This window comes from Lepisosteus platostomus, chromosome 23 (genome assembly GCF_059453375.1).
Source record: "Lepisosteus platostomus isolate fLepPlt1 chromosome 23, fLepPlt1.hap1, whole genome shotgun sequence".
In the NCBI taxonomy this organism is placed as follows: domain Eukaryota; kingdom Metazoa; phylum Chordata; class Actinopteri; order Semionotiformes; family Lepisosteidae; genus Lepisosteus; species Lepisosteus platostomus.
This window is the reverse complement of record NC_142633.1, coordinates 18,057,759-18,085,372: the sequence shown is the minus strand read 5'-3', so window position 1 is coordinate 18,085,372 and position 27,614 is coordinate 18,057,759. Positions and strand designations below refer to the sequence as shown.

Below are 27,614 nucleotides of genomic sequence, written 5' to 3'. Positions count from 1 at the left end.
GCCCGGAGCAGCCAGAGCTTCAGCCGAGTTACAACCCGAGCAGCTCGGTCCGCACAGTAACTTCAGAGGACTTACAGAAAATGGATTCCTTTGGGATTAGGCATCTAGTATTTGTAATTGTATTTATTAATAATGTATTTAATAGTCTACAGACCAAAGAAGGTAAGTCTTTTGTTTTTTTTTTTAATATATTTCTTTCTGTGTATTTCTTGGCTGAGAACCTCGCGTTGGAAGTTGAAGTTTGTGTCCGGGCACATGGTGTTTCATACCTGAGAGCGCCTCGGGGATCTGACACGTCTCTCCTCCGGTCGCTTGCTGGACAAAGTTTGTTTCAATGGTTGCATTTGTCACTTTTACCCTATTTCTAACTCACCGTCTTGAAGATTGGGGAGTTGGTTGGGAGAGGTAGAAGTTTATTATGCGGCAGTCGGAACTGCTCAGTGACCGTGAAGCGAGTGACAGTCTCACTGACAACTCTTTCCCCTCTTTCCCCACTGCAGCGGTAATTCGAAATACTTTGCAAAAAACTGACAAATCCATGAGGGTATGTCTAGTGCTATCGATAGATTTTGAATTGGTTTTTTTTAACTGATTTTAAGAAACTGCCTTGTTACACTGTCACTAAAAACGCGAAAAAACTGAAAAGCGAGCCGGCTGCAGGCTCGGTGCTGGTGCACAGCCCGCCCGGGCAGAGTCGCGGGTTCGGACCCCTCGAGCGCTCAGCTACGGGGCTGCAGGTACAGAAGAGAGAACTCCAGATGCGACACGTTTCTTCTGTCAAAATGACTTAATCCCGGCGAATTAAACGCAGAGTATTCCTGACAGCACGGTGTAGTAACAGCAGGCGCCCCAAAGCGGCGAGAACTAACGCTAGAATTATTCCAGCGAGTGAGCTACGGCCCTGCTGGTTTCGCTACCAGGTGTGAAGTCGGGATGGTGAGAGCGCGGCGCTATGACTAAGCTGGCCGCTCCCTTAGCGCCGCAACTCCCGTCTGCCTGGCCTCGGCGGCTCGGTGCCGGGTCCCCTCCTCTCGCTGAAATCTGTTTCCAGGACAGGCTCGCCCACTCGTCCACAGCGACTCGTGCTCAGACCTTTAGAACAGCTACTGCAGCTTTCCAGTACCTAATTGATCCCACAATCTCAGTCAGTGGTGTCTTTAAACAAACAAGGGTATCGGGTTCAACTTCATGTCTGGGCAGCTTGATCTCCGTTTTCAAACCATTTCCCTGTCGACTCCACTGGGGTAGCAGGCGCGTTTCTCTGTTGATTCTGAAGAAGTCCAGTCCGATGGCTTGACTTCAAGAAGCTTTGGAAGAGTCTGAATAATTGAATCAGGCATCTTATACAAAGTCCTCTCTACACAAGACTGAAGAGATTCAGTGCTTTCAGCCCATCAGAGTGGAAGGTTTCTGGGATCCCGGGAGGGTCTGTTTGCTGATCTCTGGACTGATGAGCACGACTGCACACAATATCCTAAACACAGTCTTTCTGGTGATTCTAACTTTATGCCATTAACTATATATCCTCACATTCTGTGTCTTTTTAATTCTTTCCTCACATCATCTAGAGGACGAAGATGGTGTGTTAATATCGACACCTCAATCTTTTTTCAGAAGTACCTTCTTCAAGCTCAGTGCTTCTCACCTGTAGTTTCTACTTTGCTGCCTACATGACACTGTCAGCACTGCTGCCTCGCAGGGCTGGGGCCCTGAGTTCAGTCCCCAGGGTGCTGTCTGTGTGGAGTCTGGGTGTTTCCTCTGGGTGCTCTGGTTTTCTCCCACAGTCCATAAGCATGCTGGTAGGTTAGCTGGCTTCTGTGAAAACTGGCCCTGTTGTGCGTGTGCCTGTGCCTGTCTGAGTGTAGTCCTGGCTGTACCCTGTCTTGGGCTCTGGCTCCCCGAGACCCTGAACCAGATTAGAGGCTAGAGAAGGACGTGACACCCTGCACTTCTCCACACTAAACTGCATCAGTCATGCTCGTCCAGTCCGGAATTTGGTCGAAGTCTTTTTTGAATTTGATCTGCAAAGACGCACAAGATCAAAGTTGGTTTCACGAGGAGCCCTGCGTGCTGGCTGCGCTCACAAAGTATAATATTTGTACAAATCTGTAGCGACAGTGTCTCGCGTTTATAGGGCCGTTCCCAGCACGCGCCATTTAAACCTGCAGGGTCTTTACACCCGGGCGCGCGGACCGCGGTGTCCGTGGGCTTTGTGGTCTATAACTCTGTATGTTATAATTGCAAGATTATTTTATACTTCATTCCCAGTTGCGCCAGGGAACCAGTTCTTATCCCGGTTAATTTTGTCAATTGTATGAATATAGTTTTAAAGATCTTATTGAAAATGTTCTCCAGGATATTTTTTTACAACGTTTTGCTTTAAATCACCACAGAACGCAACAGACATTTTTACATCTTAGTATGGTTGGACAAGTATATATTTTTAAAACAGCTTAAATCTACGAACGGCACGACTCCTGTCCGATAAAAGGAAACGTATGTCCGATTCGTCATTATCCCGAAGAGCATTCCCCTTGAAAAGTGTTACGAAGTAACTTCAGTTTTTGCAAACTGTCTCCAAGCAGGTCCGACACAGATCCGCCTGAGAGGGTGTTGGCAACATTGACTGTACCCATCGGTCATGCTAAATAAAGCACCTTGAATTGAACTGAATTGGGTGTTGAGAAGTGACCGGGTCTACCTGCGGTCACCTCGGCGCGCTCGCCGGAAGTTCCGGAATAAACACCCGCGGGCAGCCCGTTAGAGTGCCCGAGGGGTGAACAGCCCAGGTCCGTAGCACACAGTCCCACAGATGAAGGACGCAAAGTTCAGGTTTTCGCACAAAGCTTGTTAAGTTAGCAGCAGTTAAGAGATGCCGAGCCGAGCCCTCGACGGGGTCTAAGAACAGCGGTGATCCCCACCGAACCCGGAACCCGGAACCTGTCCCCACGTGGAGCACGTGCATGCCCCCCCTCGGGACAGCGGTTTAGTTGGAGTTTAATTACAGGCCGCGATTGCCGTCGAGGAAAGCTGGTCCCGTCGACCCTCGCCGCCCAGCAGCTGGTTTTCACGTTGTTTTCCTCGGGTCGCCTGTCCGTGTTCATAACGGCCCCGGCAGAGCCTGGAAACAGTCCGGGACAGGACGTGACGACCCGAGGCTCGGACCCCGGACTCTGTGTATAACCTAGCCGTGTCGAAACACGGGGCAGCAGCTGTTCACCAGAGGCAAGGGCGTTTCAGTGTGTCAACAGCCGTTTTCATATTTACTGGTTAACGAAGAAAGAACAGCTCACGAAAGGGAATTGGTCAACATTTCGCCAAGCCTTTCCGTTAAAAGCGCTTTCGCGTCGTTTATTTTCTTAAGCGCAGTTAACATTTCAGAGTATTCCCAGCACAGAGATATTGACATTGATTAAAGGTTAACCATATTTCAGACCGTTCTGGAGCTCTTTTAGGCTGACTTTAGGTGAAAATGTACAAACCCCAGCTGCATTTTATTTTAATAGATTACTGAAGTAGGAAAGGTCTGGGTGTTGATTGATGTAATGGGAATCACTGTGGGGGTCCTGGCAGCAGAGCAAAGTCTGTGTGTGTGGGAGGGGGGTGATTAGAGGTCTGCACTCCTAATGGAAGGTTGCAGGTTCAAGTCCTAGGAGGGGCACAGCTGTTATCCCCCTAGAGCAAGGCTCTCCGTCGGCTTCCTCCAGTCCCTCTGTTTCATCACCAGTCCAGTGGTTTGCAGATGTAGGAACAGGAGGAAAAAACAGGACGACTCAGCCAAGTAATTTAATAATAATAAACTGTATAAAACTCCTCACGGTAATTGATATGGATGGAAGCCCAAGGGCTGTTCTGGAAAATGTTGAAAACTTGGAGGATGTAAGAAAATAAACTTCAGAAGACATTCTGTGAAGGGAGGTCTGTGCACTGGAGTGATGCAGTACAGCCCTGTCGGCAGCCGACTGCTCTTTCTGCGTCGGGTGTCTGGAGTGCAGATATACACCGAGCACGATGCTTAAGCAAAGATAACCACAATTTGAAAAAACAGCTATGTAGAATCCACAAGACTTCCATCATCAGTTGCTTAGCGGTCTGATCCACTCCGGCTTTTAGCAGCTGCAGGGCTCCAGCATGGAGAGCCGACACCAGGAACATGGAGAGTTTGTGACTGCAATATTATTTCAACTAAATAGAAACACTATAGATATCTTATAGATATAAATGGACAGAGAGAAGTAGAAATAGTGAAATTGGTCTTTCTAGTATTTTGTAAATCCTGAAACGTGCCAGACTGCTGCACAACAGAAGCTGAACCCTGCTGTCTCTCTCCTCTCAGGGTGTAGAGGTGCCTGGTGTGTAGAGTTGCACAATGTCTGTGTCTCAGGGTGTAGTGGTTACGCAGTGTCTGTGTCTCAGGGTGTAGTGGTTACGGAGTGTCTGTGTCTCGGTGTAGTGGTTACGCAGTGTCTGTGTCTCAGGGTGTAGTGGTTACGCAGTGTCTGTGTCTCAGGGTGTAGTGGTTACGCAGTGTCTGTGTCTCAGGGTGTAGTGGTTACGCAGTGTCTGTGTCTCAGGGTGTAGTGGTTACGCAGTGTCTGTGTCTCAGGGTGTAGCGGTTACGCAGTGTCTGCGTCTCAGGGTGTAGTGGTTACGCAGTGTCTGTGTCTCAGGGTGTAGTGGTTACGCAGTGTCTGTGTCTCAGGGTGTAGCGGTTACGCAGTGTCTGTGTCTCGGTGTAGTGGTTACGCAGTGTCTGTGTCTCAGGGTGTAGCGGTTACGCAGTGTCTGTGTCTCGGGGTGTAGTGGTTACGCAGTGTCTGTGTCTCAGGGTGTAGCGGTTACGCAGTGTCTGTGTCTCGGTGTAGTGGTTACGCAGTGTCTGTGTCTCAGGGTGTAGCGGTTACGCAGTGTCTGTGTCTCGGGGTGTAGCGGTTACCCTCAAATACCCTTGAATTCCCTTCAATTCAAACTCTTCTCTCCTCATCTTTATCCTTCTCCTGTTTTTCTCAGCCTCCCTTTCCTGCTCTTTTTCCCTCTCATCCTCCACCTTCTCCCTTCACGGCCTCTGTCCTGCGATGCCAGGCCTGTCTGCGCCTCAGAGGGCCGGAGGGCGTGGTCTGTTCTGCACCCTGACGTCTCTCTGTCTCCCTGTCTCCACACAGAGGTGCTGCTGGACATGGCCTCCGCTGGAGGGGAGCTGGGCTGGCTGACCCGGCCGTACGAGGAGGGGGTGAGTGTTCGGGGTCCTCAGTGTCATCCCTCCAGCGGGAGTACGTGTGCGAAACGCTGAGAGGCTGTTATTGGGGTGCACCCCTGATCTGGGGTCACACGTCTCTGCTCTTGTGTGCTTGTGTTTCTACAGGGCAGCAGCGCCACATAGCTGCTCCGTCCTGCTCACAGAGCAGCCCGGCCAAGAGCATATTTGTGGCTTGGTGTGGGTTTAGAGTATTATCATTAACTTGTATAACTAAGGGTATAATTAACATTTCAAGTAAAAATGAAGGATGCAGCTTGTGGAATGATCTCCTTATTGAGTTTTTTATGTGTCTCAGCCTGAGTGCCTGATGAAAGACCGAGCTGTAAAAGCAAAAACATGAGCGCAGGATTAAAAACAGTTCAAACGTATTTCCCAACGGATAAACAGGAACGAAGGCCCCTGTACTTCTTGCTGCTCCAGAGACAGATGGAATGAGTTTGTTCCAGCTGGAGTCCTGGACGTGCCTGCTGGCTGGCGTGGGCTGTGGGGCTGTGCTGAGGGGTCAGTCTGGGAGCGACCTGGGCTGCTGGTAGGCAGAGAGCAGCTTGTGCCCACCCTGGCGCCGGTGTCGCTGGGCTCGCTGGAGGCGTCTCTGACCGCGACGCTGATCAGCTTTCTGCCCCACTCTGCACCCACCCTGCCCTCTCCGCCCTGATCCCCGCTCCTGGCTCCTCAGTGCTCATGTGTGTGAGGGCCCGTCGCCGTGGCGATGTGGTGCAGGCAGCCTATCTGATTGGCTCCCTTCCCTGGGTCTCCCAGGTGATGGAGAAGCGGAGAGGTGCTGATCCCGTCTCCTGTTGTCACACGGGTCCAGGCCTGTGTGTGCGAGTGTGGGGGCGGCCATGCGGTGAGACGCGGTGCCCCCGCGCGGGGGGGGCGGCTCGGAGAGATAATGCTGTTACAGAACAGCCATGAGCACTTTCAGCTGATGCTTTCATCAGTGGCTTATTGAGCAGTTTCATTGGCCTCTAAAAGATATTAATCAGGTTTGAGTTTGGTTAAAGCAGCCCCTGGGTATCACGCATTGCAAGGAAACATTCCACCAAAGTCCTGTTTCAGGCTCTGTCACAGACTGACCTCCCTGCAGCACAGGCACAGCTCCGGGCTGACGGGGGGGTGGGGGGCTGTAACTCCAGCCCTGGGGGATGTCAGCTCCATGGGAACACAGAGCACCTTCACACGGGAAGCGAGTTCCTCTCCCGGGGGCATGACTCCTCCTCACTGCAGCCCTGAGGCTCCCGTGAGCGATCGAGTCTCTGATCGAGACACCCCTGCCCACGCAGAGCCAGTCGCTGCTTTCTGGACACATGCTGGGGGGGTAATAATGGAGAGAGAATTACTTGTTTTTTAAACGCAGATTAAAGGCAGATTTTAAAATGACTTTAAAACCTCTTATTGCCATCTTGCCCCTCCTTATTTGCTGAAGCACTAAGCTGTGCAGTAGTACAGCCCCGGGGGGGCAGTAAACAGAGTCCTGCCCCACCCTGCCCGAGAGGGGGGCTGCCCTTCGCACCGTGCCTCTCGCCATAACGCTGTTCTGTCCTCCCCGCGCAGTGGGACCTGCTGCAGACGGTGGTGAACGGGACTATGATGTACACCTACTCCGTGTGCAACGTGGCGCAGAACGAGCAGGACAACTGGCTGCGCACCAACTTCATCCAGCGGCGGGAGGCCTCGCGCATCTTCGTGGACCTGCGCTTCATCGTGCGCGACTGCAACAGCTTCGACGGCGCCTCGCTGTCCTGCAAGGAGACCTTCAACCTGTACTTCGCCGAGTCCGACGTCGACTACGGCACCAACTTCCAGAAGTGGCACTTCAAAAAGGTGGCCACCATCGCGCCCGATGAAATCACGGTGAAGGGCGAGCTGAGGATCAACGCGGAGCACCGCATCGTTGGGCCGCTCTCCAAGAAGGGCTTCTACCTGGCCTTCCAGGACATCGGCGCCTGCGTCGCCCTGCTCTCCGTCAGGGTCTATTACAAGTCCTGCCCGGCCACTGTCAGCAGCCTGGCCAGCTTCCCCGAGACGGTGGCCGGCCGGGAGTCACAGCCGCTGACCGAGGTGCCGGGAGTCTGCGTGCCTCACGCCGTCAGCGACGACACGCCCAGGATGCACTGCACCATGGACGGGGAGTGGCTGGTGCCAATCGGACAGTGCCAGTGCCAGGAGGGCTACGAGATGGTCAACAGCACCTGCCAAGGTAAGACGGAACGAGCTGTATTTTCACTTTGCTTTTTTTGTGTCATAATTTCCTTTCAGATCAGAGTGGTTTAGGTGTGACGTTCTGCACACTTGCCAGCTGATTTTGGTTAGTGTTAGTCTTTGTTTAGCTTTTAATCTTTTTGCTCTGCCAGCCACCCCTTCTCTGTCTCTCTTTATTTTTTCTTATTGACTCTCACGTCAATGCAAAGCACTAGACGAGGAAACTCTTGTTTCTACGCCTCGCGGTGCAAAGTCTTAGACAGTGGAGATGCAAGCAGGAGTTACAGTGTGTTATGAGATTCAGCTCTTCTCTCACTTCCTCCTCGTCTTTTCTATCATTGCCAACTGGTATTAATGCAGTGTAGTTGGAGTGAGATGAATCCAATGAAGAAACACCGGTGTGTTTCATTCACTCTGATCTGAGTCTTGCACGTACATGAGCAGTCAGTGTGAAGTTCTGCAATAGCTCATCCATCGCCAGGCAGGTGGAACTGACTCACTCACTCAGTCAGTCAGGTGGCCCTGTCATTAACATCACCTGCTGCTCTCCGCACCCCCGCAGCTGAACGGGAAACAGACCCGAGAGCAGCGTGTTTGCAGCAGTTTTCTGTGGAGCTGCATTTCTGCGTCAAGCAGTGTGACCGCGGAGTGACGAGGGCAGATCAACACAATATCGGTCATTGCACACACAACAGTGTACAGCCTGTAACTAAATTTAGAGCTCCGGTCTTGATTTGTGGTGCACTGTGCAGGTTTTTGGAGAGGGGGTAGCAAGCAGACATGCCCTGTACATGTCTCGTTCTCTCATTCCCATACCCTCTGTATGAGTTCATGGGTTTTTATTGGCATGCTTCAGCTCATTCCAGAGAGGTGCTGCAGCTTGCAGAGACCTGCCCTTTTATAGAGCTGTAATTATCCCCTCCTGCGCAGCACACCTGTGTGTGTGTGTGTGTGTGTGTGTGTGTGTGTGTGTGTGTGTGTGTGTGTGTGTGTGTGTGTGTGTGTGTGTGTGTGTGAGTGCAGCCCGGGCCACAGGCTGAGCTCTGGCAGGGGTGTGGGTTCTGCAGCCCTGCTCCTGGTCCCAGAGCACAGGGCCTTGAAAAAGACACAGGCTGCAGGAAGGAATCAGGACCTCTGGCCAAAGCACAGAGAGGAGAGTTTCGGGGAGGGGCAGAGGGGTAGAGGGAGCTGCAGTGTCCCGAGAGGCATCCTGGTTCCCATTACAGCATCCAGAGTGTCCAGGTATCAGGTCTCCATGAGGAATGCAGGGGACGGGGGTGTCCTCAGGGAACAATGGCCACAGTGTTGAGCAGGAATGGGAGGGAGTCAGTGCCTCCCGCTGCCTGCATTCCTGACGGATCTGTAGAGGAGCCCCCAGAGCTTCCCAGGATCAGGAATTCACCAGCGGCAGGTCGGGGGGAGGGGGGCAGCTCCTCCTGTGACTCCAAACCTGAAAAGGAGGCAGCGTTTTCCTAGGAGTTGAGTTACACCCATCTCTCACGCTCAAGCCCCTCGAATCCTGCCTGAATTCTCGGTGGCTCGCTCTGATGCACTTTAATTGTGTAGCCGGCGGTCCTGGTGTCGCCAGCTGTGCACATACGAGTGCTCCTGTCGGCCGGTTCAGGGCCTGGAGCCGGTCGGCCAGCAGCGCTTCCGCAGGCCAGAGCTCTCGAGAGCAGCCCGGCCAGCACAGCCACGAGCCTGAGCCGAAGTCGCAGTTCAGCCATTTCCCTGCTCAGCACACAAGTACAGCAATCACAGCCTAGAAACCCAGTGCTATTCTTAGACAACATGACGAGCAGGCAGTAAGCTGGTTGTGGGAGGCAGCTGCGTGATGTGGAGTCTGGGGTGCTCCTGTGCTCCTGGTGCTGGCGGGCAGCGATAAGGGCTGCTGTCCCGCGCTGTGAGCCTGTCAGAATCTCTCTCTTTCACTCGCCCTCATGGGAAAATTGGACCACTCAGATTCTCACATTAAATGAAAGTTTATTATTTATGGCCGAGTCTTAAAAATGTTTATTTATCGTTGGCTTTCTGTTTTTTACAAGAAAAAGATATATATATAAAAAATATAAAAATGCCATGTCAGATGGCCTACCCTGATGCCTGATTGCAGTCTGTGGCTGTAATAAATCTTGTTAACATCTGTCCATTTGTAGACAGGCAGCACGTTCATTGTTCTGCTTGTACAGTACATTTCCGACTGATCTTTGTATCTTCATTTTTCTTCCGGCCCATGTATTCTCCGTGCTGTGTAAGAACACAGATGAGAGAAGGCCACACAGTTAAGCCCTAGTGGTATTTAGCATCTGATTTACCTCAGTGTCTCATCCAGCTATTTTTTCAGCAGGGTATCGGCCTCAACAACATGTCTGGGCAGCTTGTCCCACCCCCCACAGCCCTTTGTGTAAAAAGGTGCGTCCTGCTCTCGGTTCTCAGTGCACTTTAGTGTGGTTTCTCCTGGTGTCCTGTGCCGAGGGTTCGAGGCCTTTGCGTGTCTTGAGTTGGTTTGCTGTGGTTGCTCCTGGTTTTCCTTTGTCATCCCAGTTAGGCGCTGAGCGAGTGTCTGTCAGCACGAATTCCGAGCTTTCCCACCCGTCACTCTCTTCCTGCTCCGTCACCAGGCCGCCATTCAGAATCTCGTTCCAGCTAATTATAGAGCCCCTGCACCCCTGCCCCTCACTCTGGGGCCATCAGAAACAGGAAACACACAGGATGGGGTCTGAGAGAATCCCTGGGAGAGAATCTTGGAATTTCCTCAATATTTTTGTGAGAACCCTAGGAGAGGACAGGAGACGAGAGGGTGGATTAAGACTGTCCATCTCGAAGATGAAGGATAGTGTCTGTAAAGAGACCCCTGTGGATTGTCAGACAGGTCCTGGAGCTTTCAGAGCTGGAATGGCTCCCCAGAGATTAATAATGGAGATGGATTGTCCTGCGCACAAAATATTTATTCCCTTCTCGACAGCTCCTCTTCGCTGGGTGTCCCCTTGCCTTGTACTGACACACGCAGGAGGAATACAGAAGGCACTGCCCTCTCCGCGGGCTGTAGGTCTTTTTCGTGATCGTGCTCTGCTTTGGATTGTCACGGTGGGCGCATTTCTCTCAGTAGTTAGTACTGCACATGCTAATTGAGCCTTTAATTCTTTGCACATGCTGAGGCAGGGAGCCACTTCAGTCCTCTGCAAATTGCAGAGCACAGACCACAGATTCCTTTATGCCAAACTGCCTGTCCTCAGCATTTGTCAGTTAGCTTATTTTAATATGTGCAGATGCAGAAGAAAGTTAAAGGACGAAAGTAACAGTAGTGCTTTGTAGAGAGGAAACAGACCTCAACAGCAGCACGAGGCAGAGTGGTGGAGACAATGCAAGACAGTTAAGATGGGGAGGGACAGAATGAGGAAGACGAAAAGGGAAGAGAGAAAGAGGGCCCACAGTTGTGTGATGTGAGTGCTCCTGCAGGCTCTGAGTCCACAAGCCCACGGGGTGGGTGGGGTGAGGGGTCCACGCCGCTCTCCACGGGCGCCTGCACTGAGCCCCTGAACCCCAGATCCCCCCTCTGGAGCGTCGTGCTCACAGCCTGGCCAGCAGACAGGGAGGGTCTGCTCTTCACATCTTCACCTGCCCACGATGCCGCACAGCCCTCCTTTCTGACCACTGAGTCGACCTGAACACAGCAGAGTGACAGCTGCTTCGTGATACGGGGGCAGATTCTCTCCTTTCTTTTCTGCCTCCATCTTTCGATGACTTTCAGAAGAAGCTGTGCAATCGCCCCTGTGAGGAGGGAATCCGACACGCCCTGTCTTCATCTGAGAGAGCACCCACAGGCCGATGGCTTTGAACCAAAGACCCGTGACATGATTAAGATCTGTCAGTAGTCTTTGCCGCTGTCACAGTTACGCCTGACAAGGCTGATCCATCACTTAATTTAGGTTTTAATTAGTTTGCGTTGTCTTTAAATCCCTCTATGACTATGGACTCCTGTGAAATGCGAGCTGGTTCCATTGCAATGTAGAGATTGGCTGCAGTCCAGCACAATTCAGAAGAGATGTCTGACAGATTTGAAAATTGTTTCTCCTGGCTAATTACAAGCCTCCACTTAAGGAGGAATTAGCGAGGCTCTGGAGCAGCGGAGAAGAGATTGGCTAGAGGGAAGAGGGGGGACCAGGACCCACTGGAGTCTCTCCCAGCTGTGGACACTCACAGATCCTGCCCATCCAGGGCTGCAGGAAAGGATATTTCATGGTGCTCCACCAGCCTGTAAAAAAAACTGTTTTTAAAATAATTGTTGAGATTGGAAAAAAACAAAGTTGTGCCTGTATCCTGGTGGTAGACAACCCTACTCTTCTGGAAGGAGGCTGGTGATCCTTGAATAGCTTGTGTCCTTTGGCAACGGAGCCGGAACTGTTTACTTCCTCCCATTCCCTGGAAAATCCCCCCTCTTCAGCCTGAATCTGTGAGCCTGTGGATTTCAGGCCAGACACAGTGCTTTTCTACTGCTCCACTGCTACCGGCCAGAACGCCCTGGGATCCTCTGCGCCCATTTGCTCCCATATTCTATATCCATGTCATATTTGCAGAACTGGATTCATCATAAAATCCAAGCAAATGTAGGAGAACCTCATCCTTAATAATCTCTAGGCCGGCATTCCAAGACTCGTTTCTCTTTTTCCTTGCCAGGGTTAGAGTACAATCTCAGGGTTATAAATATCTACCTTGTACTGTATCTGCTCTCACCTGGCAGCGACTGCTCTTACCTGTGTGTCAGGGGATCGGAATGCCGTGGGAGCGCAGAGGGAGAGGCGAAGGGAGGGGAGTGAGGGAGATTGGATTGCTCCTCACACAGGAGATTAAAGCTCAGTGGAACCACTGTCCTCTATGGGCAGGAGACGCCCATTCCCTTTGTGCGCTGTCTCTGAGCCTGCAGGTGGGGCTCCAGTGTCCTGAGCCCCTGTCCAGCCCTGGGACCCTGCCTGTCCGCTGGCCTCGGCCTCTGACTTGGAGACGGCAGCAGAGACAGAATAAGACTGATCAGCAGTGCACGAAGGGCACCGCAGCTCCAAACTGGACGCTAAAACCCGACACAGCAGAGCGCCGGCGCGCAATCGCGGCCCCAGCCCCCACCCAGGCACGCTCCCACAGACAGAGGGAGACGAGGGTGTGTCGGGTTTCCGTGGCAACCGTTTCATGCTGTTTGCCAAGGCCTGTTCCTGTTGAGCAATGCAGGGAATTTGGGGAAGGAAGTTTGGTGTGGAAGTGATGATTAATTAGGCAGGAGATGGTATCGCCTCCGGCTGCACTGACAAATATTTCATGACGGGAGGTTTTTCCTAATGGAGGGGCTGCAGGAAAAAAAAGAGAGAGATTCCTTTTCCTCTCTGGAGCAGGTCCCGGCTTGACCACAGGTCCATACCTGGCCTGGCCAGTCCCCCTGTCCATCTCAGACACCAGCCCCCAGGGCCCTGCGCGAGCGCAGCTGGCGGGCCACCACCTGGGGCGGATGGCTCTAGAATCCTGCAGATTCTGCTGTTGTCATGACAAAGGAATGTTCCGTGTCAGAATTCCAAACTTCCTGAGCTTCCATTGTCTTTGTAATCAACCGGTGGGGGGGGGCAGCCCTCTCTGCAGTTGTTGGCACCGCTGTCACATTTTCTAGTGGCACAGCCAGTCTGTTTTGAGGATTTTATTAAGGAAATTCTTCCCTGTGGGAGAATATTTTGTTATTTGTAGCCGACCTGCGAAAGAAAATATGATCGAGTTCATTTGATTTTAACAATGAGTAGAGCTTTCCTCCCCCTGCTGAGCTAAGCTGTCTTCAGCCCGGTCTCTCCCCGGTCCTCGGTGGTGGAGGCAGGCGGGTGACCGTTTTCGGGGGAGCTGTCCTGCTGTGGCGATGGGCTGCCGAACTTCCTGTGCTGAAACTGCGAAAGGAGGGTTTATGGGAACTCACCCCCACAGGCCCCAGAAATCCACCTCCCTGTTACCCATGTCCCACACCCCGAGCCAGGGTGCGAGACAGCTGGGTGTCTTGACGGACACCAGGATGAGCTGTCTGGGCCCCTGAGCGCCCTGCCCCCTCCCCCTGCCCCCCTCTCTCTCCACCCCCAGCCAGGAGGGGAATTAGTGGGCTTTGTGTTTGTTAACACAGAGATGAAAGAGGTGCGGAAGTGTTGAGCACAGTTCTAATTCTCCGACAGCTGTTCTATTGGGCTGCTAATCCTCCTCACTAACGACCCCCAGCCCCCCAGGGATATTTCCCTGACCTCCGGGCTTCCTGTTAGTGCAGCCCCCCTCCACACACACACACACACACACACCTGTGCAGAGACACACACGCATACACACACACATGCGCACACACACAGAGACACACACACACCTGTGCAGAGACACACACGCGCACAAACACATGCACACACACACCTGTGTAGAGACACACACACTCATCTGCCCAGGGAAACACATTCGTGCTCAGGGAGACGCACACACACACACCTGCTAAGAGAGACACGCGGGCACGCACACACACACAGAGACACACACACCTGCTAAGAGGGACACGCTCGCACACACAGCTGCCCATGAAGAGACGCCGGCCACTGTTCTGCCCTCTCTTGTGGTGTGGTCAGCTGTGGTGTGGCGAGCGCTGGCCGCGAGGCCGAGCTGGACAGTGGGGAACTGGCCGGGAGGCGCAGGGCTGCTTGTCCTCGCGGGAGGATGTGTCGCGAGTCTGCTGGACCGGCTCGGCTTGTGATGGCTGCGAGGGCTGAGGGCTTGGGCTGGGGTTTCGGACGGGGTTTGCTGTTGTACTGGTCGTGAAATTCCTTGATGACAAAGCCAAGGAAAAGCGACGTGGACTGAGGTGGGGCCTTTCATGGCTCCTCATCGCTTCACGGGTTCTCGGCACAGTTTCTGTGTCAAGGGTGCAGGTTTAATGGGAGCCAGCACAGTCGGCCACCTGTCTCCCGCTGGCGTCCGGTTTCCTGCCGCTTGTCCTCCGCCTGTGTCCCGGGGCTTCGGCCAGGCTCTGGAGCTGGACACGGACATCCCACAGAGGGATGCGCCTGCAGGTGGCCACTGGCGTTCGTCTGTCCTTAACCGTTCAAGTCCGGGGTCTTCTCGCACCCTGACAAGCTGTGTCGAGGCAGCAGACCGGCGGCCCTGTGTGGTCCCAATTCCCTTTGGCTCATCCTGGCTGTCCTGCGGTGCCAGGACAGGGCCGAGGAAGGAAGTCGTTCTGGCACAGCGGTGCGAAGTCTCCCCCCTCTCTGCTCCTCTCACTTCCTCCAGCTCAGCCTCCTCAGCATTGCTATATAGCCACTCTTCGACGTTACTGTGGCTCTTATTTCAGCAGCTTCGTCTCTGATTTTGTTTAATTTAGTTAATTGGAAAACTGGAACTGCATACTTTAATGCACATTCTTCATATCCTTCGACATCAGAGTTTGTCCTGAGTTTGAATGTCCTGCGCTCGAAGCGCCCGAGTCCTCACAGTTCAAGCTGGCTGTGGGCACAGGCCCCTGGCGCCCAGGCTCGGTGCCCTCGCCCCCTCGGAAATGGTGTCGGGCGTGGTGCAGATACCCGCTGTCCTGGGCGCTGGAGTCCCAGCAGGACCGAGGCTCGCAGGCCGGCTCCTGACAGCTGGGCTTCTGGGCTGCACTTGTAACAGCAGCTCTGATCCCTGAACAGAGAGGGTTTCTTCTCCGGGCGCCGGCTGTCATCGGCCTCCAGCTGCCCCGCAGACGGGCCTGGGTGAAGCACAGGCTCCCCCGAGCCAGCTGAGCGAGCAGCTCTTGACTCGTGACGAGCCTCCCAGACGAGGGAGCCCCACACCTGTCACCCCGGCAGCAGCACTCCTCAGCTCCCATCAGTGTAATTAACCTTTTAATCTCTTCAAGTGCTGGAGCCACATAGATACAACTATATTTTCAGCACTTGTGCTTTAATCTGTTGTTAAATAAGCTTTACCAGGGGTAACTGGCTGCCCTCCCAGGCAGTGGAGACACACAGGTGTAGCTCTTACAGCTGCAGGTCTTTTTGGTTAACCTCTAGCACTGGTGCACACTGGCCTGGTGCAGTTTTTACCCATTTTTCCTGCTAGAGTTGGTCGAGCTGTCCCAGGCGCAGTGACTGGGCCACTCGGGATGTTCACTTTCTGACAGCTCTCCCTGGGTGGAGAAGGATGCATTCTTCCATTCGGCAGCTGTTCTCTCTGTTAGTGAAGAAGGCGTTTTTTTATCTTCCCTCTCTTTTTCCTTCAGTTATCCTGGGAATTTCTCTAAGCTAGACAGGGCTCTCACTCCAAGCACAGGAAAATGTGTCTCAGCGTTGGCTGCTCCCCAGTCTGTGTGGCTGGCAGAATGATGCCCAGGTGGTGAGAGGGAAGCAGATCTGTGCACCAGGTTCTGAAATGTTGCTGTGTCTCTTGCTACAGGTCTTGTGCTGTTATTCAAAATTCTCCCACTTTCCTGTCGTTCAACGAGAGCCTGAGAAGGCTAAAGCTGACTCTGCACCTTTCCCTGATCTCACTGCTGGGTAACTCTCTCAAGTGGGGAAACTTTCAGCTCTCTACTGTGGGAGAGAGAGCAGAGAGCAGAGAGAGGGAGGAGAGTTCGAACCTTTGCCCTGCAGAGCCTGCCCTCCTAGGTCTTGTCCTCTTTGTCTACATGGTGGTTCTTGTGTAGGATCGTCTCTCTGAGGACAGATGGAACGAGACCCTGGCTTGTTTTGGAACTTCTCTCTCTCTCTCTCACTCATGTTTTCTTCTCTGTTTCAGTTCCCTCAGGGGAAATCCAGAACTGTAAACTTCGCTTCCCTGGGGTTATTTAAAATAGTCCAGAAATGGAAAAAGAAAACGTGTGTGTGTGTGTGTGTGTGTGTGTGTGTGTGTGTGTGTGTGTTCCTCTGTGTACATGTGCGGAATGGGAGCTTCAGAGCTGCCCCCCCCCCCCCCCCCATTGTAGAAGTTCATTTTAAGGTTCAAATGTAGCAAAAGTCAAAAGAAGTTTGGAAAAGAGAAATGAAAGGAGTTGTTTTTAGAAAGCAGCTGGAGCTGGAGATTTTTGGGGAAAGAGTTGAAAGGGGAGCGAATTCTCTCTGGAGCCGACAGCCCTCTGTGCGCTGCTGACGAGTGAGCAGGGCTGTGCCGAGCCGTGACGGCCTCTGTCGTGAGAGGTCACGGGGTCACGGGGTCACGGGCTCCTGGAGAGCTGCGGAATCCCCATCCTTGTAAAACCGAACCGTGGGAAGATCCCGGAGTCGATGTGCCTCATCCTGACCCAGGCTCGAACCCATGACACCCGGGTCGTAGAGCTCAGCCTGTTCTTGGGCAAGTGCCTCTGCTGGCTCAGCCACTCGGACTGCGAGAGGAAGGTGAATTAGTGTAGTGTAGGGAGAGGGGTTGTGAGAGAGGGGGGAGAGGGGGTGAGAGGGAGGGAGAAGGGTTGTGAGAGAGAGAGGGAGAGGGGTTGTAAGAGAGCTGCTAGGCTGCTGAGCTTTGCAGCGGTGGAATGAAGAAAAACTGGTCTTCTCTCAGAACCAGAGTTTCTCACAATGGGAGCGTGAGGGTAAGAAGGACAGAGTCATCCCCACACCTGTTCGACAGGCACACTGGCCCGCTGGAGAGCACTGCTGTAGGAATACTTTAAACTTGCATGTGCATCTCAGGCTGTATTTGTATCGTTCAATTTCTGCAATGACTTCCAGTGTAAGAAGAGCATTTTTGTCTGCGAAGTTGTGAAAATGGCTGAACGCTGACTCTCTCTCCCTGCAGCGTGCCTGCCCGGCCTTTTCAAGCCCTCGGTGTCCAACGAGGCCTGTGTGCGGTGTCCTCAGCACACCCTGCCCTCAGGGGAGGGGGCAGCCTCCTGCCCCTGCGAGCAGGGCTACTACAGAGCCCCCGGAGACCAGCAGGAGGACGGCTGTTCAGGTGAGTGGTAGGGAAATCGTCCGACGGGGCTTTCCTCCGTCCCTCTGTTCCTTACGCACCGTGAGGGTCTTCCACAAACGCCCTGAAATGTCTCTCCCTGCCCCTCTCGAACAGCTCCACCCTCTGCGCCGCGAGGAGCCGTTGCCATCACGATGGGCGCCAAGCTGCGGTTGTCATGGGAGCCCCCGGCGGACACAGGGGGGCGCAGGGACGTCTCCTACAGCGTGTCGTGCGAGCGGTGCGGCCGGCAGGGCCAGGGGGGGTGCCAGCCGTGCGAGGACAGGCTGCGCTACGAGCCCCAGGGGGCGGGGCTGCAGGAGCGCCTCGTCGCCGTGAGCGAGCTGGAGCCGCACGTGAACTACACCTTCACCATCGAGGCGCGGAACGGAGTGTCGGACCTCAGCCCACGGCGCGCCACCGCCACTGTCACCGCTGCCATCCACCAGACAGGTGAGCACACCTGCCCTTCCCGCGGCTGCACACAGACAGCGCCAAGAACCTTCGCTCTGATGGAACGTCAGGAGAGACGATCTGTTGATTTTCTTTGCGACTCTTCATCCGTCTGTTTGTCTGATTTCTCTCCCTCAGAGCCTCCCAAAGTGACATCGATCCGTCTGGATGAACGTGGGACAAGCAGCCTGGCGCTGTCCTGGGCCGTGTCTCGCCGGGCCTCTCCCCACGCCACCCGCTTCGAGCTCATGTACCGCAAGAAGGTACGCAGGGGGAGATGCTGGCAGGGAGACGGACTGGGACTGGCAGAGGGAGATATTGGCAGGGGCATAGACTGGGACTGGCAGGGGGACAGACTGCATCTGGCAGGGTGACTGGGACTGGCAGAGGGACTGACTGGGACTGGAAGGAGGACTGGGACTGACAGAGGGACAGACTGGGACTGGCAGGGAGAAAGTCTGGGACTAGCAGGGAGACAAAGAGAAAAGTTACTCTATAGATGGTTTACAGGGTGTGCACAGGACTGCACAGTCCTCTAGCATCACATTTTACTGCAGCATGCATTGTCTCTCTGCCACAGGACAAAGACAATGAGGACGACGTGACGACGTACACAGTCCTAGTGCTGGAGAAGAGCTCAGTGGTCATCAGTGACCTGGCCCCTGGCACAGTCTATATCTTCCGCGTACAGGCGCTGACCCCTGAGGGCGGCCAGGGCAGCTACAGCCTGGAGCACGAGTTTGAGACGCTACCCGAAGGTGAGAGAGCCTGGGTGGGCACATGGCCTGGGCAGAGGCAGTGAGGCAGGAGCCTGGGCAGAGGCAGGCAGGAGTCTGGGCAGAGGCAGTGAGGCAGGAGTCTGAGCAGAGGCAGTGAGGCAGGAGTCTGGGCAGAGGCAGTGAGGGCAGTGAGGCAGGAGTCTGAGCAGAGGCAGTGAGGCAGGAGTCTGAGCAGAGGCAGTGAGGCAGGAGTCTGGGCAGAGGCAGTGAGGCAGGAGTCTGAGCAGAGGCAGTGAGGCAGTGAGGCAGGAGTCTGGGCAGAGGCAGTGAGGCAGGAGTCTGAGCAGAGACAATGAGGCAGTGAGGCAGGAGTCTGAGCAGAGGCAGTGAGGCAGGAGTCAGGGCAGAGGCAGTGAGGCAGGAGTCTGAGCAGAGGCAGTGAGGCAGTGAGGCGGGAGTCTGGGCAGAGGCAGTGAGGCAGTGAGGCGGGAGTCTGGGCAGAGGCGAAGCCCTGCCTCTCTCCGACAGACTGGAGCCGTGGGGAGAACAGCCCAGACTGCAAACACTGCAGAGTGTGTTTGACTTTCTGTTGAGGAGTGATAAAGGGAAAGCAGGTGGCTGATGGGAAAGAGCGAATGGCATTCCTCTAGACCAAGGACGTTTGTCCTGTGTACACAGCACACTCCCCAGTGCTGCAGAAACATTCAGGACGTTTGTGTTTTATCCATGTATTCACTCTATACACACTGGATGAGCATGTGAGCAGTGAGAAAGCAGAGGTGATGTCAGGGCCCCAGGTTCGAGCCCCGGGCCGTGACTGACTGCCCTGTCTGTCTTGCAGCTGAGAAGCAGACCCAGGGGAACGTGCCCGTGATCCTGGGAGCTGCAATCGGGGGAATCGCCATGCTGCTGATCGTGGCCATAGTGCTGCTACTGCGGAGACGGTGAGGACAGCTCTCCTCTGCTCCTCTTCCTCCCCGATCCTCTCTCCCCTCTCCTCTTGTCTGCTCTGCTCTTCTGCGATTGCAGCTCACTACCATGTCTGAAACCTTCCTGTTGTTTCTTTTGCTGGTGTTGTTAGACTGCTTGTTGTCTTGAAGAAATATTGAGATATATAAAACTCTTGATATGAACATCCGCCTCAAACAGGCAATGAGTAAGCAAACACATCCAAGCTGAGTGTCCTGTTTATTCCGGGAATAAAGAATTCCCCTGCAATCCCAAAACATGATTGAACGCTGTGATGTCACCTCTCTGCCGGCTGCAATTTGCCACCTTTAATTGAAAAGTGATCAGTTAGAGGACTGACCGTGGGAGGGAAATGCCATCAAGAATGAGCAGCTGTATCGCTGCCTGTGCTCTGTGTGCTGTGTCTGTGCCTGCTGTGACAAGGTGATCCGGAGGTCTGGACACACCCTTCTCACTCCAGATCCCGATTACCAGCACTGTGTCGCCTTGGCCATCTCCCTGACGGAGCTGCTCCGGTCCGTCTTCAGACTGCTTAGACAAATAGGGCAAGAGCCACCGTTAGGACCTTATCTATTGTACAAGATATGTTTGTCTGTAATTGCAAGGTTGGAATTTGCTTAAAATTGATATCAGGTAAAAACCATGGAAACTCTATGTAGTGTTGAAGTCATTTACTTTTTTTTGCAGTCTGTTTTTACTGTCGCTATAGTTCCAGTCACCTGACCACTCTAACACTAACCCTAACCCAGCGTTTACTGTGCTTCCACACCACTGACCAGGGTACGGCACCTCTGCAGTAGCCAAGATCGCAAGATGGCAGTTCTGTTGAACTTGTCAGAACCTGAAATATCGGTTACTGACTCATGCGTCTGCAATGAGGAACGCAGATGCCATTTCCCTCTGTGACTCTTTGCCTTTATGAGACTTCTATCATACGTCTGGGACACCTCTTATATTGCTGATCCAGGAGGCTTATGCGGCTGTTTCCAAGACATCAGTCAAAGTCCATAGACAGTCCATAAACAGCTAAACAGGGCTCCCTGACTCAGCCAGGCTAATTGTACTGCTCTTGTGTCCTTCCAGCAGAAGGAACCCTCACGCCAGACAGGGCCCAGAGGACACCTACTTCTCCAGCCCAGGTGAGACAGTGTTGTATTGTGTACGAAGGTCTAGAAAGCTCTGAGCCTAATATAGTGAGGAAAACACAGAAAGTATTGCTTATAGGCCAGGTGGAGTGTACTCATCAGCCCAGTTCATAGCATTCTGCACGGGTTACCTCTATATCTGTGCTTATCTCATACCCTTAATCAGGTATTAGGCTCTCATATGTGAGACTACTCATATTCAGCAGGTACAGTTTCAGTTCATTTGAATCTGTGGTTCTGTATCGTCATAAACAGGATGGCAGTATGATTGCACTTTTATTTTATTTGCTTATTTTCCGCGTCTGCAAAGCAAGGGTACAACCTGCAAAGTCAGGGGTGCATGGTTCCCTAAGAACTCCCCCCACCCGCTCTCTGCCTCTGTTGACCTTTATATGCCCCCCTTAGAGCAACTGAAGCCCCTGAAGACCTATGTGGACCCCCACACTTATGAGGACCCCAATCAAGCTGTCCTGAAGTTCACTACTGAGATCCACCCCAACCACATCACCAAGCAGAAGGTCATTGGAGCCGGTAAGCAGGAGAGGCGCAGTCCGACACAGCGAGAGGGCTGCAGCTCCTCCTGTTCGCTGACAGTAGGGTCAATGTGTCAAAATACCCTGCAGAGTTTCAGAAGCAGACACTGTCGTTTGCTGTTCTCACTGCTCTGTGATTGTGGGCACTGGGAAGAGGATTGGCTTCCTATTCTGAATCATTACGTCATTTTGTTAATTTCTTATTAGCAGAGTGACCCATCGTGCTCGTGCTGCTCTGAGTTCCGACTCAGAGACTGGGGGGATATTCCTGTTAGTCTCACTGTCAGCCTTCAACATCAAGAAGAACAGAGCCCAGGGACATGATGAGAAAGCATTTAGCAGCTCAGACTGAATCCCTCCAAGGGGTCGTTTTTCTTCTGTTTCTTACAAACAGGCTTGATGGGCCGAATGCCCTGTTCTTGCCCGTAGCCTGTGTGTTCTTCTGAAGCGGCACAGCCCCAGTGCAGGCCCCTGACCCTGACAGAGGATGTGGTCTGAACACTTCTGAGGGCTGACATTCCCTCTTTGACCCTCTGATCAGTTCCCATGACCTTCCAGAACGTGTTGTCCAGCAGCAGTGGTTCAGCAGAGCTCAGCTGAGAGTGAGTCTGAGAAGGAGTGAGAGAGGAAGAGGAGGGGGGCTGCTGGCAAACTGACGGCGGTTCTCACCTTACTGGAAGATCATGACAGAATTGGCTGTAAATAGAGTAGGCTGGGCCAGGTACAATGGACCAACAAGCATTATTAAAGACTGCTTATTGTGTAACATGATCAGGCAGTGACAAGACTTGCCCATTGAGTTTATATGCATAGTACGTTTTTTATGAGCCCTAACCCAAACTTCAGCCCCATTCCTCTGCTAGTGCTTTACTCCTGCAGGGAGTGATCTGATGAGTGCAGATTGGCACCCAGGGTGTCCAACGCCAACCAAGAAACACCACACAGCATTAATGCCCCCTCTCTGTTGCCCCCTGCAGGCGAGTTTGGGGAGGTGTACCGCGGGACCCTGAAAGTGCCAGGCAAGAAGGAGGTGGCGGTGGCGATCAAGACGCTGAAGCCAGGGTACTCGGAGAAGCAGCGGCGAGACTTCCTGAGCGAGGCCAGCATCATGGGCCAGTTCACCCACCAGAACATCATCCGCCTGGAGGGGGTCGTCACCAAGTGTAAGTGTCAGCACCGCCCTCTGTCACCCCGTCTTCCAGCTGTCTGTCTGCTCTGTTCTCCTCCACACAAACCTTCATAGTAAATCAAAGTCTCCTACACAGAGCGCTTAGTATTATTTCACGTGCCCGTGTGATTGTTGTCCTAACTGGATGTCTTCTTCTCCTTCAGATAAGCACGCCATGATTGTGACTGAGTACATGGAGAACGGAGCGCTGGACAAGTACCTGAGGGTGAGTCTGGCGAGCGACCCTCTCTCACCCGAGCCACTCGTGAGCGGAGGACACCCGGCCTCTCTGGCCCGCAGCTCTCGGGAGCTCAGTGAGCTCAATGTCTGCCTCTCTCTGGCAGGACCACGATGGCGAAATGACTTCGTACCAGCTGGTGGGCATGCTGCGTGGCATCGCCGCAGGCATGAAGTACCTCTCCGACATGAACTACGTCCACCGTGACCTGGCGGCGCGCAACATCCTGGTCAACAGCCAGCTGGAGTGCAAGGTGTCGGACTTTGGGCTCTCCCGTGTGCTGGAGGACGACCCAGAGGGCACTTACACCACCAGCGTGAGTCTGCAGGGGGCGCTGTGCAGTCCTGCATGTGGAGGGGGGGGTCTCTAAGGGGTTGTGTCAGGGGCAAGTAACATTTTCTGACCAAGTCATTGCAAGATGTTGATCCAGCCAGTATTCCAATTTCTTAACAGGAACATAAATATACAACTGATCCTCCCCCTCTCCTGATTCTCTCTGTCTTCCTGCATCTGTCCTACACTATCTGTCTGCCCCACACCTTCTCCCTGCTCCTGCCCCTGCCCCTCTCCCTGTCCCACTCTCTCCCTCTTCCTGCCCCACACTCTGCTTCCCCTGTCTCCTCCCAGTTCCTGACACCCTGTCTCCTTGTCTCCATCCCTCAGGGCGGGAAGATTCCGATTCGCTGGACAGCTCCGGAGGCCATTGCCTACAGGAAGTTCACTTCGGCCAGTGACGTGTGGAGCTTTGGGATCGTCATGTGGGAAGTGATGGCGTTCGGAGAGAGACCCTACTGGGATATGTCCAATCACGAGGTGTGATGCTGTCCCTCAGCTGTAATGATTTAGACAGCACTAGCAGCCTGGCTCTATACAGGTTCTCACTTTGTAAGACTGGAGGGGTGGCACATGAAGGATTGTCTCTGTCAGGCAGCCAGGAAGCTTTAAAGACATAATAACAGGTTGTGCACATTCCAAACTGTGTCTGCTTCCTCTTGAAACGGGAAAGATTTGCACTGGAATCTTGTTTTAAATAGTCATAATGATAAGTTTGCCAGTGAGTGCACTGTGGGCTGTACAGTGCCTGCTTGTGTGTGCTTGTCAGTCCCGTCTGCTGTACGTGACACCCCCTCCTCCTCCTCAGGTGATGAAGGCCATCAACGAGGCGTTCCGGCTGCCGGCGCCGATGGACTGCCCCTCCGCTGTCTACCAGCTGATGCTGCAGTGCTGGCTGCAGGAGCGCTCCAAGCGGCCCAAGTTCGCCGACATCGTCAGCCTGCTGGACAAGCTGCTGCGCAGCCCCGATTCGCTCAAGACCATCGCGGACTTCGACCCACGGTAGGCGTGCCGAGCGCTCGACCCGGTCCGGGGGGCCAGTCCAGCTGCTCACAGCTGTGTGCGACCCAATTCACAAGGACTGCTACAGCACAGCAAGGTCAGACCGGGCAGAGTGCGAGACCTGACAGGCTCAGACAGCTGGGATAGAGCCTTATTCCAGCTGCTCTGTTCCTGTCCTCACTGGTCCTCACACCTGTCTGGGGCCAGTGCGGCGTGCTGGCCCAGTCACAGGCAGCAGGGCTTGCTCAGGCTGTGATGGGGGGGTTGTGAGGACCGGGGCTGTTTGGGAGTGACTGTCCCGTGTGCGAGTGACTCCTGGGAACAGCGTGTCTCTGCTGACGCCCAGTGATGCTCAGCCCTATCCCGTGCCTCTGTCTGTCCTGCAGGGTGTCCATCCGCCTGCCCAGCACCAGCGGCTCCGACTGTCCTCCCTTCAAGTCCGTGCCGGAGTGGCTGGAGTCCATCAAGATGAGCCAGTACAACGAGAACTTCGCCTGCGCCGGCATCACCTCCATGGAGCAGGTGCTGCAGATGAGGAACGAGTGAGTGTCTGCGCAGCAACCGGCCCTGAGCCTCGTTTCTTTCCCCGGGCTGCTCGTGCTCTTGTTTCATTTGTCTGTTAACCAGAGAGCTGCTTACACTGACCTGGAGACTCAACAGCAGAGGACCTGCCCCCCCAGTGCAGTGCACCTGCCCCCCAGTGCTGACAGTGTCACCCCGCTCCAGTGATCAGGATGAGGAGGAAGTTGGCTGCACAATATTTTCTGCAGTTCAGCGTGAGGATCAATGCCAGCAGTGAACCCGCTTGGCTCGGCTCGGCTCGGCTCGGCCCAGCTCGGCTCGGCCCAGAGACTGAGGGATGCGGATCAGAGTGGCAGGAGGCAATAAGATCTTTAGGCTGACAAACTTGCAGGAACTTCTGGGGCTCCGAGTGGTGTCCCTGGGCTGCTGGGAGCCCGGCCAGGGCAAGTGATTACAGGCTTCGCTGCTGGAATTCTTCTGCGGAATTTCTTTAAAGGCTCCACAATGTGCGGCAGGGATGGGCAACTCTAGGGCAAGCGTTTGTTCCAAAAAATAAAAAAAGACGACTTCCCAGCACAATGCGTTCAGAGACAGCAGCTGTGCAAGGCCAGGAGTTAACCCCTTACACTCCAGCTCACAAACCAGCGGGACAGGCGTGCCAGTACTGTGCGTGCAGCTGTGGAGGTGTTTTTAACCGGCAATATCAAGGGTTCAGGTTTACTAAAGCTCACAGCTGCATTGCTGGGCTGCTCTGCGCGACTCAGCTTGTGCTGCTGCTGGGCGGTCAGGCCCTGTGGTTCCCAGCTCCGTGTGCCCACGACCCCTGGCACAGCTCCCCCGCGCCAAACGGCAGAGCTGCCCCCAGCAGGGAGGTGTCTGCAGGCAGGGCGTGGCTGACGGACTGCGGGAGGGCGCGAGCGGGTCGGCTGGCGGCAGGGACCCCCGGTACAGCACGGGGAAAGGGTTACTGCACGGGGGCTATCCAGCTGCATCGTGGGCGCCGGGCTGTGTGGGAGACTGTGGCCTCCCTCTCACCAAAACCAGGGCCCTGGCCGCTCTCCAGCCCAGCCCTCTGCTTAATTTCAACTGTCCAAATATTTGTGTTCAGCTCGGGCCGCGCTGCCTGCCTGCTCGAGGGCTCTGTGTGTCCCAGAACTGGCCTGAGGGCCATCACAGCTGCCGGCCCCCTGTTTATTTCTGCAATCTGGTTACTCCTCTGGCAGGAGGGGATGACCGCGAAAGTAAAGAATCCAGGAAAGGAAGGATGTCTTTGATGTTTTTGTTGCAGAATTTTATAGTTTCCACATTTTTTCTGCCTTCCCACATGGGAACAGTCTTTCGCTTTTCAAAACCTGGGAGTGTTTCCGAGAGTCCCTGCCTCCAGCTGTCCTGGGCTGTGACGGAGGTCCTCAGAAGAGCTGCAGAGAGCTCGTTAAACAATTAAGAACCCAATTAAAAATCAAGGAAGCACCTACTGACATCAGGGCGTGTGCCTCTGTGTTCATGTGTCGGCATGTGCTCTGCTCCTCTCTCCTGTGCTGACCCTCTCCCTCTCTCTCCGACAGGGATATTCGGAATATCGGAGTGCGTCTGCCAGGACACCTGAAGAGAATCGCCTATAGCATCCTGGGCCTGAAGGACCAGACCAGCACTATGAGTGTTTTTGCTGTCTGATCCCAAAGACTCCAACCACGCTGAGCAGCACCGGGTCTGGACCGGCTCCCCACTGACTGAACACAACGCAGACCGGACTGGACAGCACCACCACCCGCCCAGACTGACACTGCACCATCGCGCGGGACTGGAACTGTGTTTTGCAAGCAAATCAACAAATCAAAATCTGTATATGAGAAGAAACAGAAATATATATTTTTATTGATATGCTTTTGTAGAAAATGTACAGTTTTTGCCTCAATTTGCATTTCTGTAAGTAATAGATGTACATTATGTTTAACACAAATAATCAGTGCAGAAAAAGAAAACCAGTGGAGATCGCGAAGCTCCCAAATCAATAATATAGCAAAGGGTGGGACCTGTGGTCTGTGTCCGTCGCTGATCGGGGATGAGACGCCTGGGGTCCCCCAGGTGCCTCAGGCTGGGGTCTCCTCGGAAATATCCTCCTGAGCACTTAATGCCTGCTCACCTGCTTCTTCAGGAGTTCAGGAACCCATGTGGAGAACATGCAGAAAAAGAAGCAGGGTTTTGGTGTAGAGTTCATTTATTCTGAAAGGTGATTTTTCTCTTCCCTGTCATGCTCCAAACGGCTGCCTCTCGGATTGGGATGAGTACGTTTGTTCCGAAGGGAGGAGAGCTCTGCGGCTCTCCCAGACCCAGCTCTCGGCGCCCCCCGGATCTTGATATCGATCCGGAGGGCTGTTGTATATAGCACACAATGATCTAGTTTGGGTGTGACTTCCTCCTTCGTATCCTCGCCTGTCGCTAAATCCCTCCCTGTCCAGAGTGATGGGCCTGAGGCTCGGCGCCTCACCAGACGGGACATCCTGCTGTTAGACTCTTTTCCTCTATTTATTCCTGCAGTTAAAGGACATAACTACATGCAGTAGGATGCTTTGCTTTGAGAAACGATTTGTGTGGTCATGTTTTTCTACTTTATTTAATATTTATTTTTATTTTTTTATTTATTATTCAATTTGAAATGAGTTTTGACATGCCTGTATAAATCCTCTGGTTCCAATAAAGTTAGCTATTTTAACACCTTAACGGCTGTCTTGTCAGCTTCACAGCGTATCGCTTTAATGACCTTCCCGTCTCAGACTAGCGTCTGTCTCTGGGCTCATCAGGTGGTGCTGTAGAGTTTGGAATTTCTCTTCTCCTGTGTCCGTCTGGAAACCATTCAATTCAAATGCATTTCAGCTCAAACTTTGTCATCAAATTTGGTTTGCAGCAGAGTCCAACACAACTGTACAACATAACCTGCATACAGTGCATTTTGTCTTTGCTTCTTGAATCTGTGGGGCTGGTTTCTCTCCCCTCTACTTTGTACACAGCTTAAGAAAAACAGACATTTTCTCACAAATATTTTTAATGGTCAGTGAATCAAAATCTGAAGGTGAATTACTGTGATATAAGTCACTTAGCCAGATCAGAATCGGGCACGCTGGCGTCTGATTGTCTAAAGCAAACAAGATTGC

General features: G+C 53.4%; 1 protein-coding gene across 2 annotated transcripts; it reads left to right on the top strand.

Moving 5' to 3' along the window:
* Positions 1-27,183, top strand: epha2b (eph receptor A2 b). 2 transcript variants are annotated; one of them, XM_088616744.1, is made up of 17 exons: positions 1-162; positions 5,163-5,230; positions 6,812-7,457; positions 17,228-17,383; positions 17,498-17,833; positions 17,972-18,096; positions 18,414-18,591; positions 19,394-19,496; positions 20,608-20,660; positions 21,072-21,197; positions 22,177-22,362; positions 22,532-22,593; positions 22,712-22,921; positions 23,269-23,418; positions 23,747-23,940; positions 24,327-24,482; positions 26,028-27,183. In XM_088616744.1, exons 1-17 carry the CDS (start codon positions 81-83, stop codon positions 26,134-26,136), a joined length of 2,940 nt encoding a protein of 979 aa, XP_088472870.1. In that variant the 5' UTR covers positions 1-80; the 3' UTR covers positions 26,137-27,183. The 2 variants fall into 2 exon arrangements, with proteins under 2 accessions (XP_088472870.1, XP_088472869.1); XM_088616743.1 differs by having other exon boundaries at positions 2-162; positions 20,605-20,660.
* The last annotated feature ends 431 nt before the right edge of the window (positions 27,184-27,614 follow it).

Coding starts and splice junctions, on each gene's coding strand:
- epha2b (XM_088616743.1), top strand. CDS start 81: ATGGATTCCTTTGGGATTAGGCATCTAGTATTTGTAATTGTATTTATT. Junction 22,922..23,268: donor AGGGCACTTACACCACCAGC/GTGAGTCTGCAG, acceptor TCCATCCCTCAG/GGCGGGAAGATTCCGATTCG. Junction 23,419..23,746: donor GGGATATGTCCAATCACGAG/GTGTGATGCTGT, acceptor CCTCCTCCTCAG/GTGATGAAGGCCATCAACGA.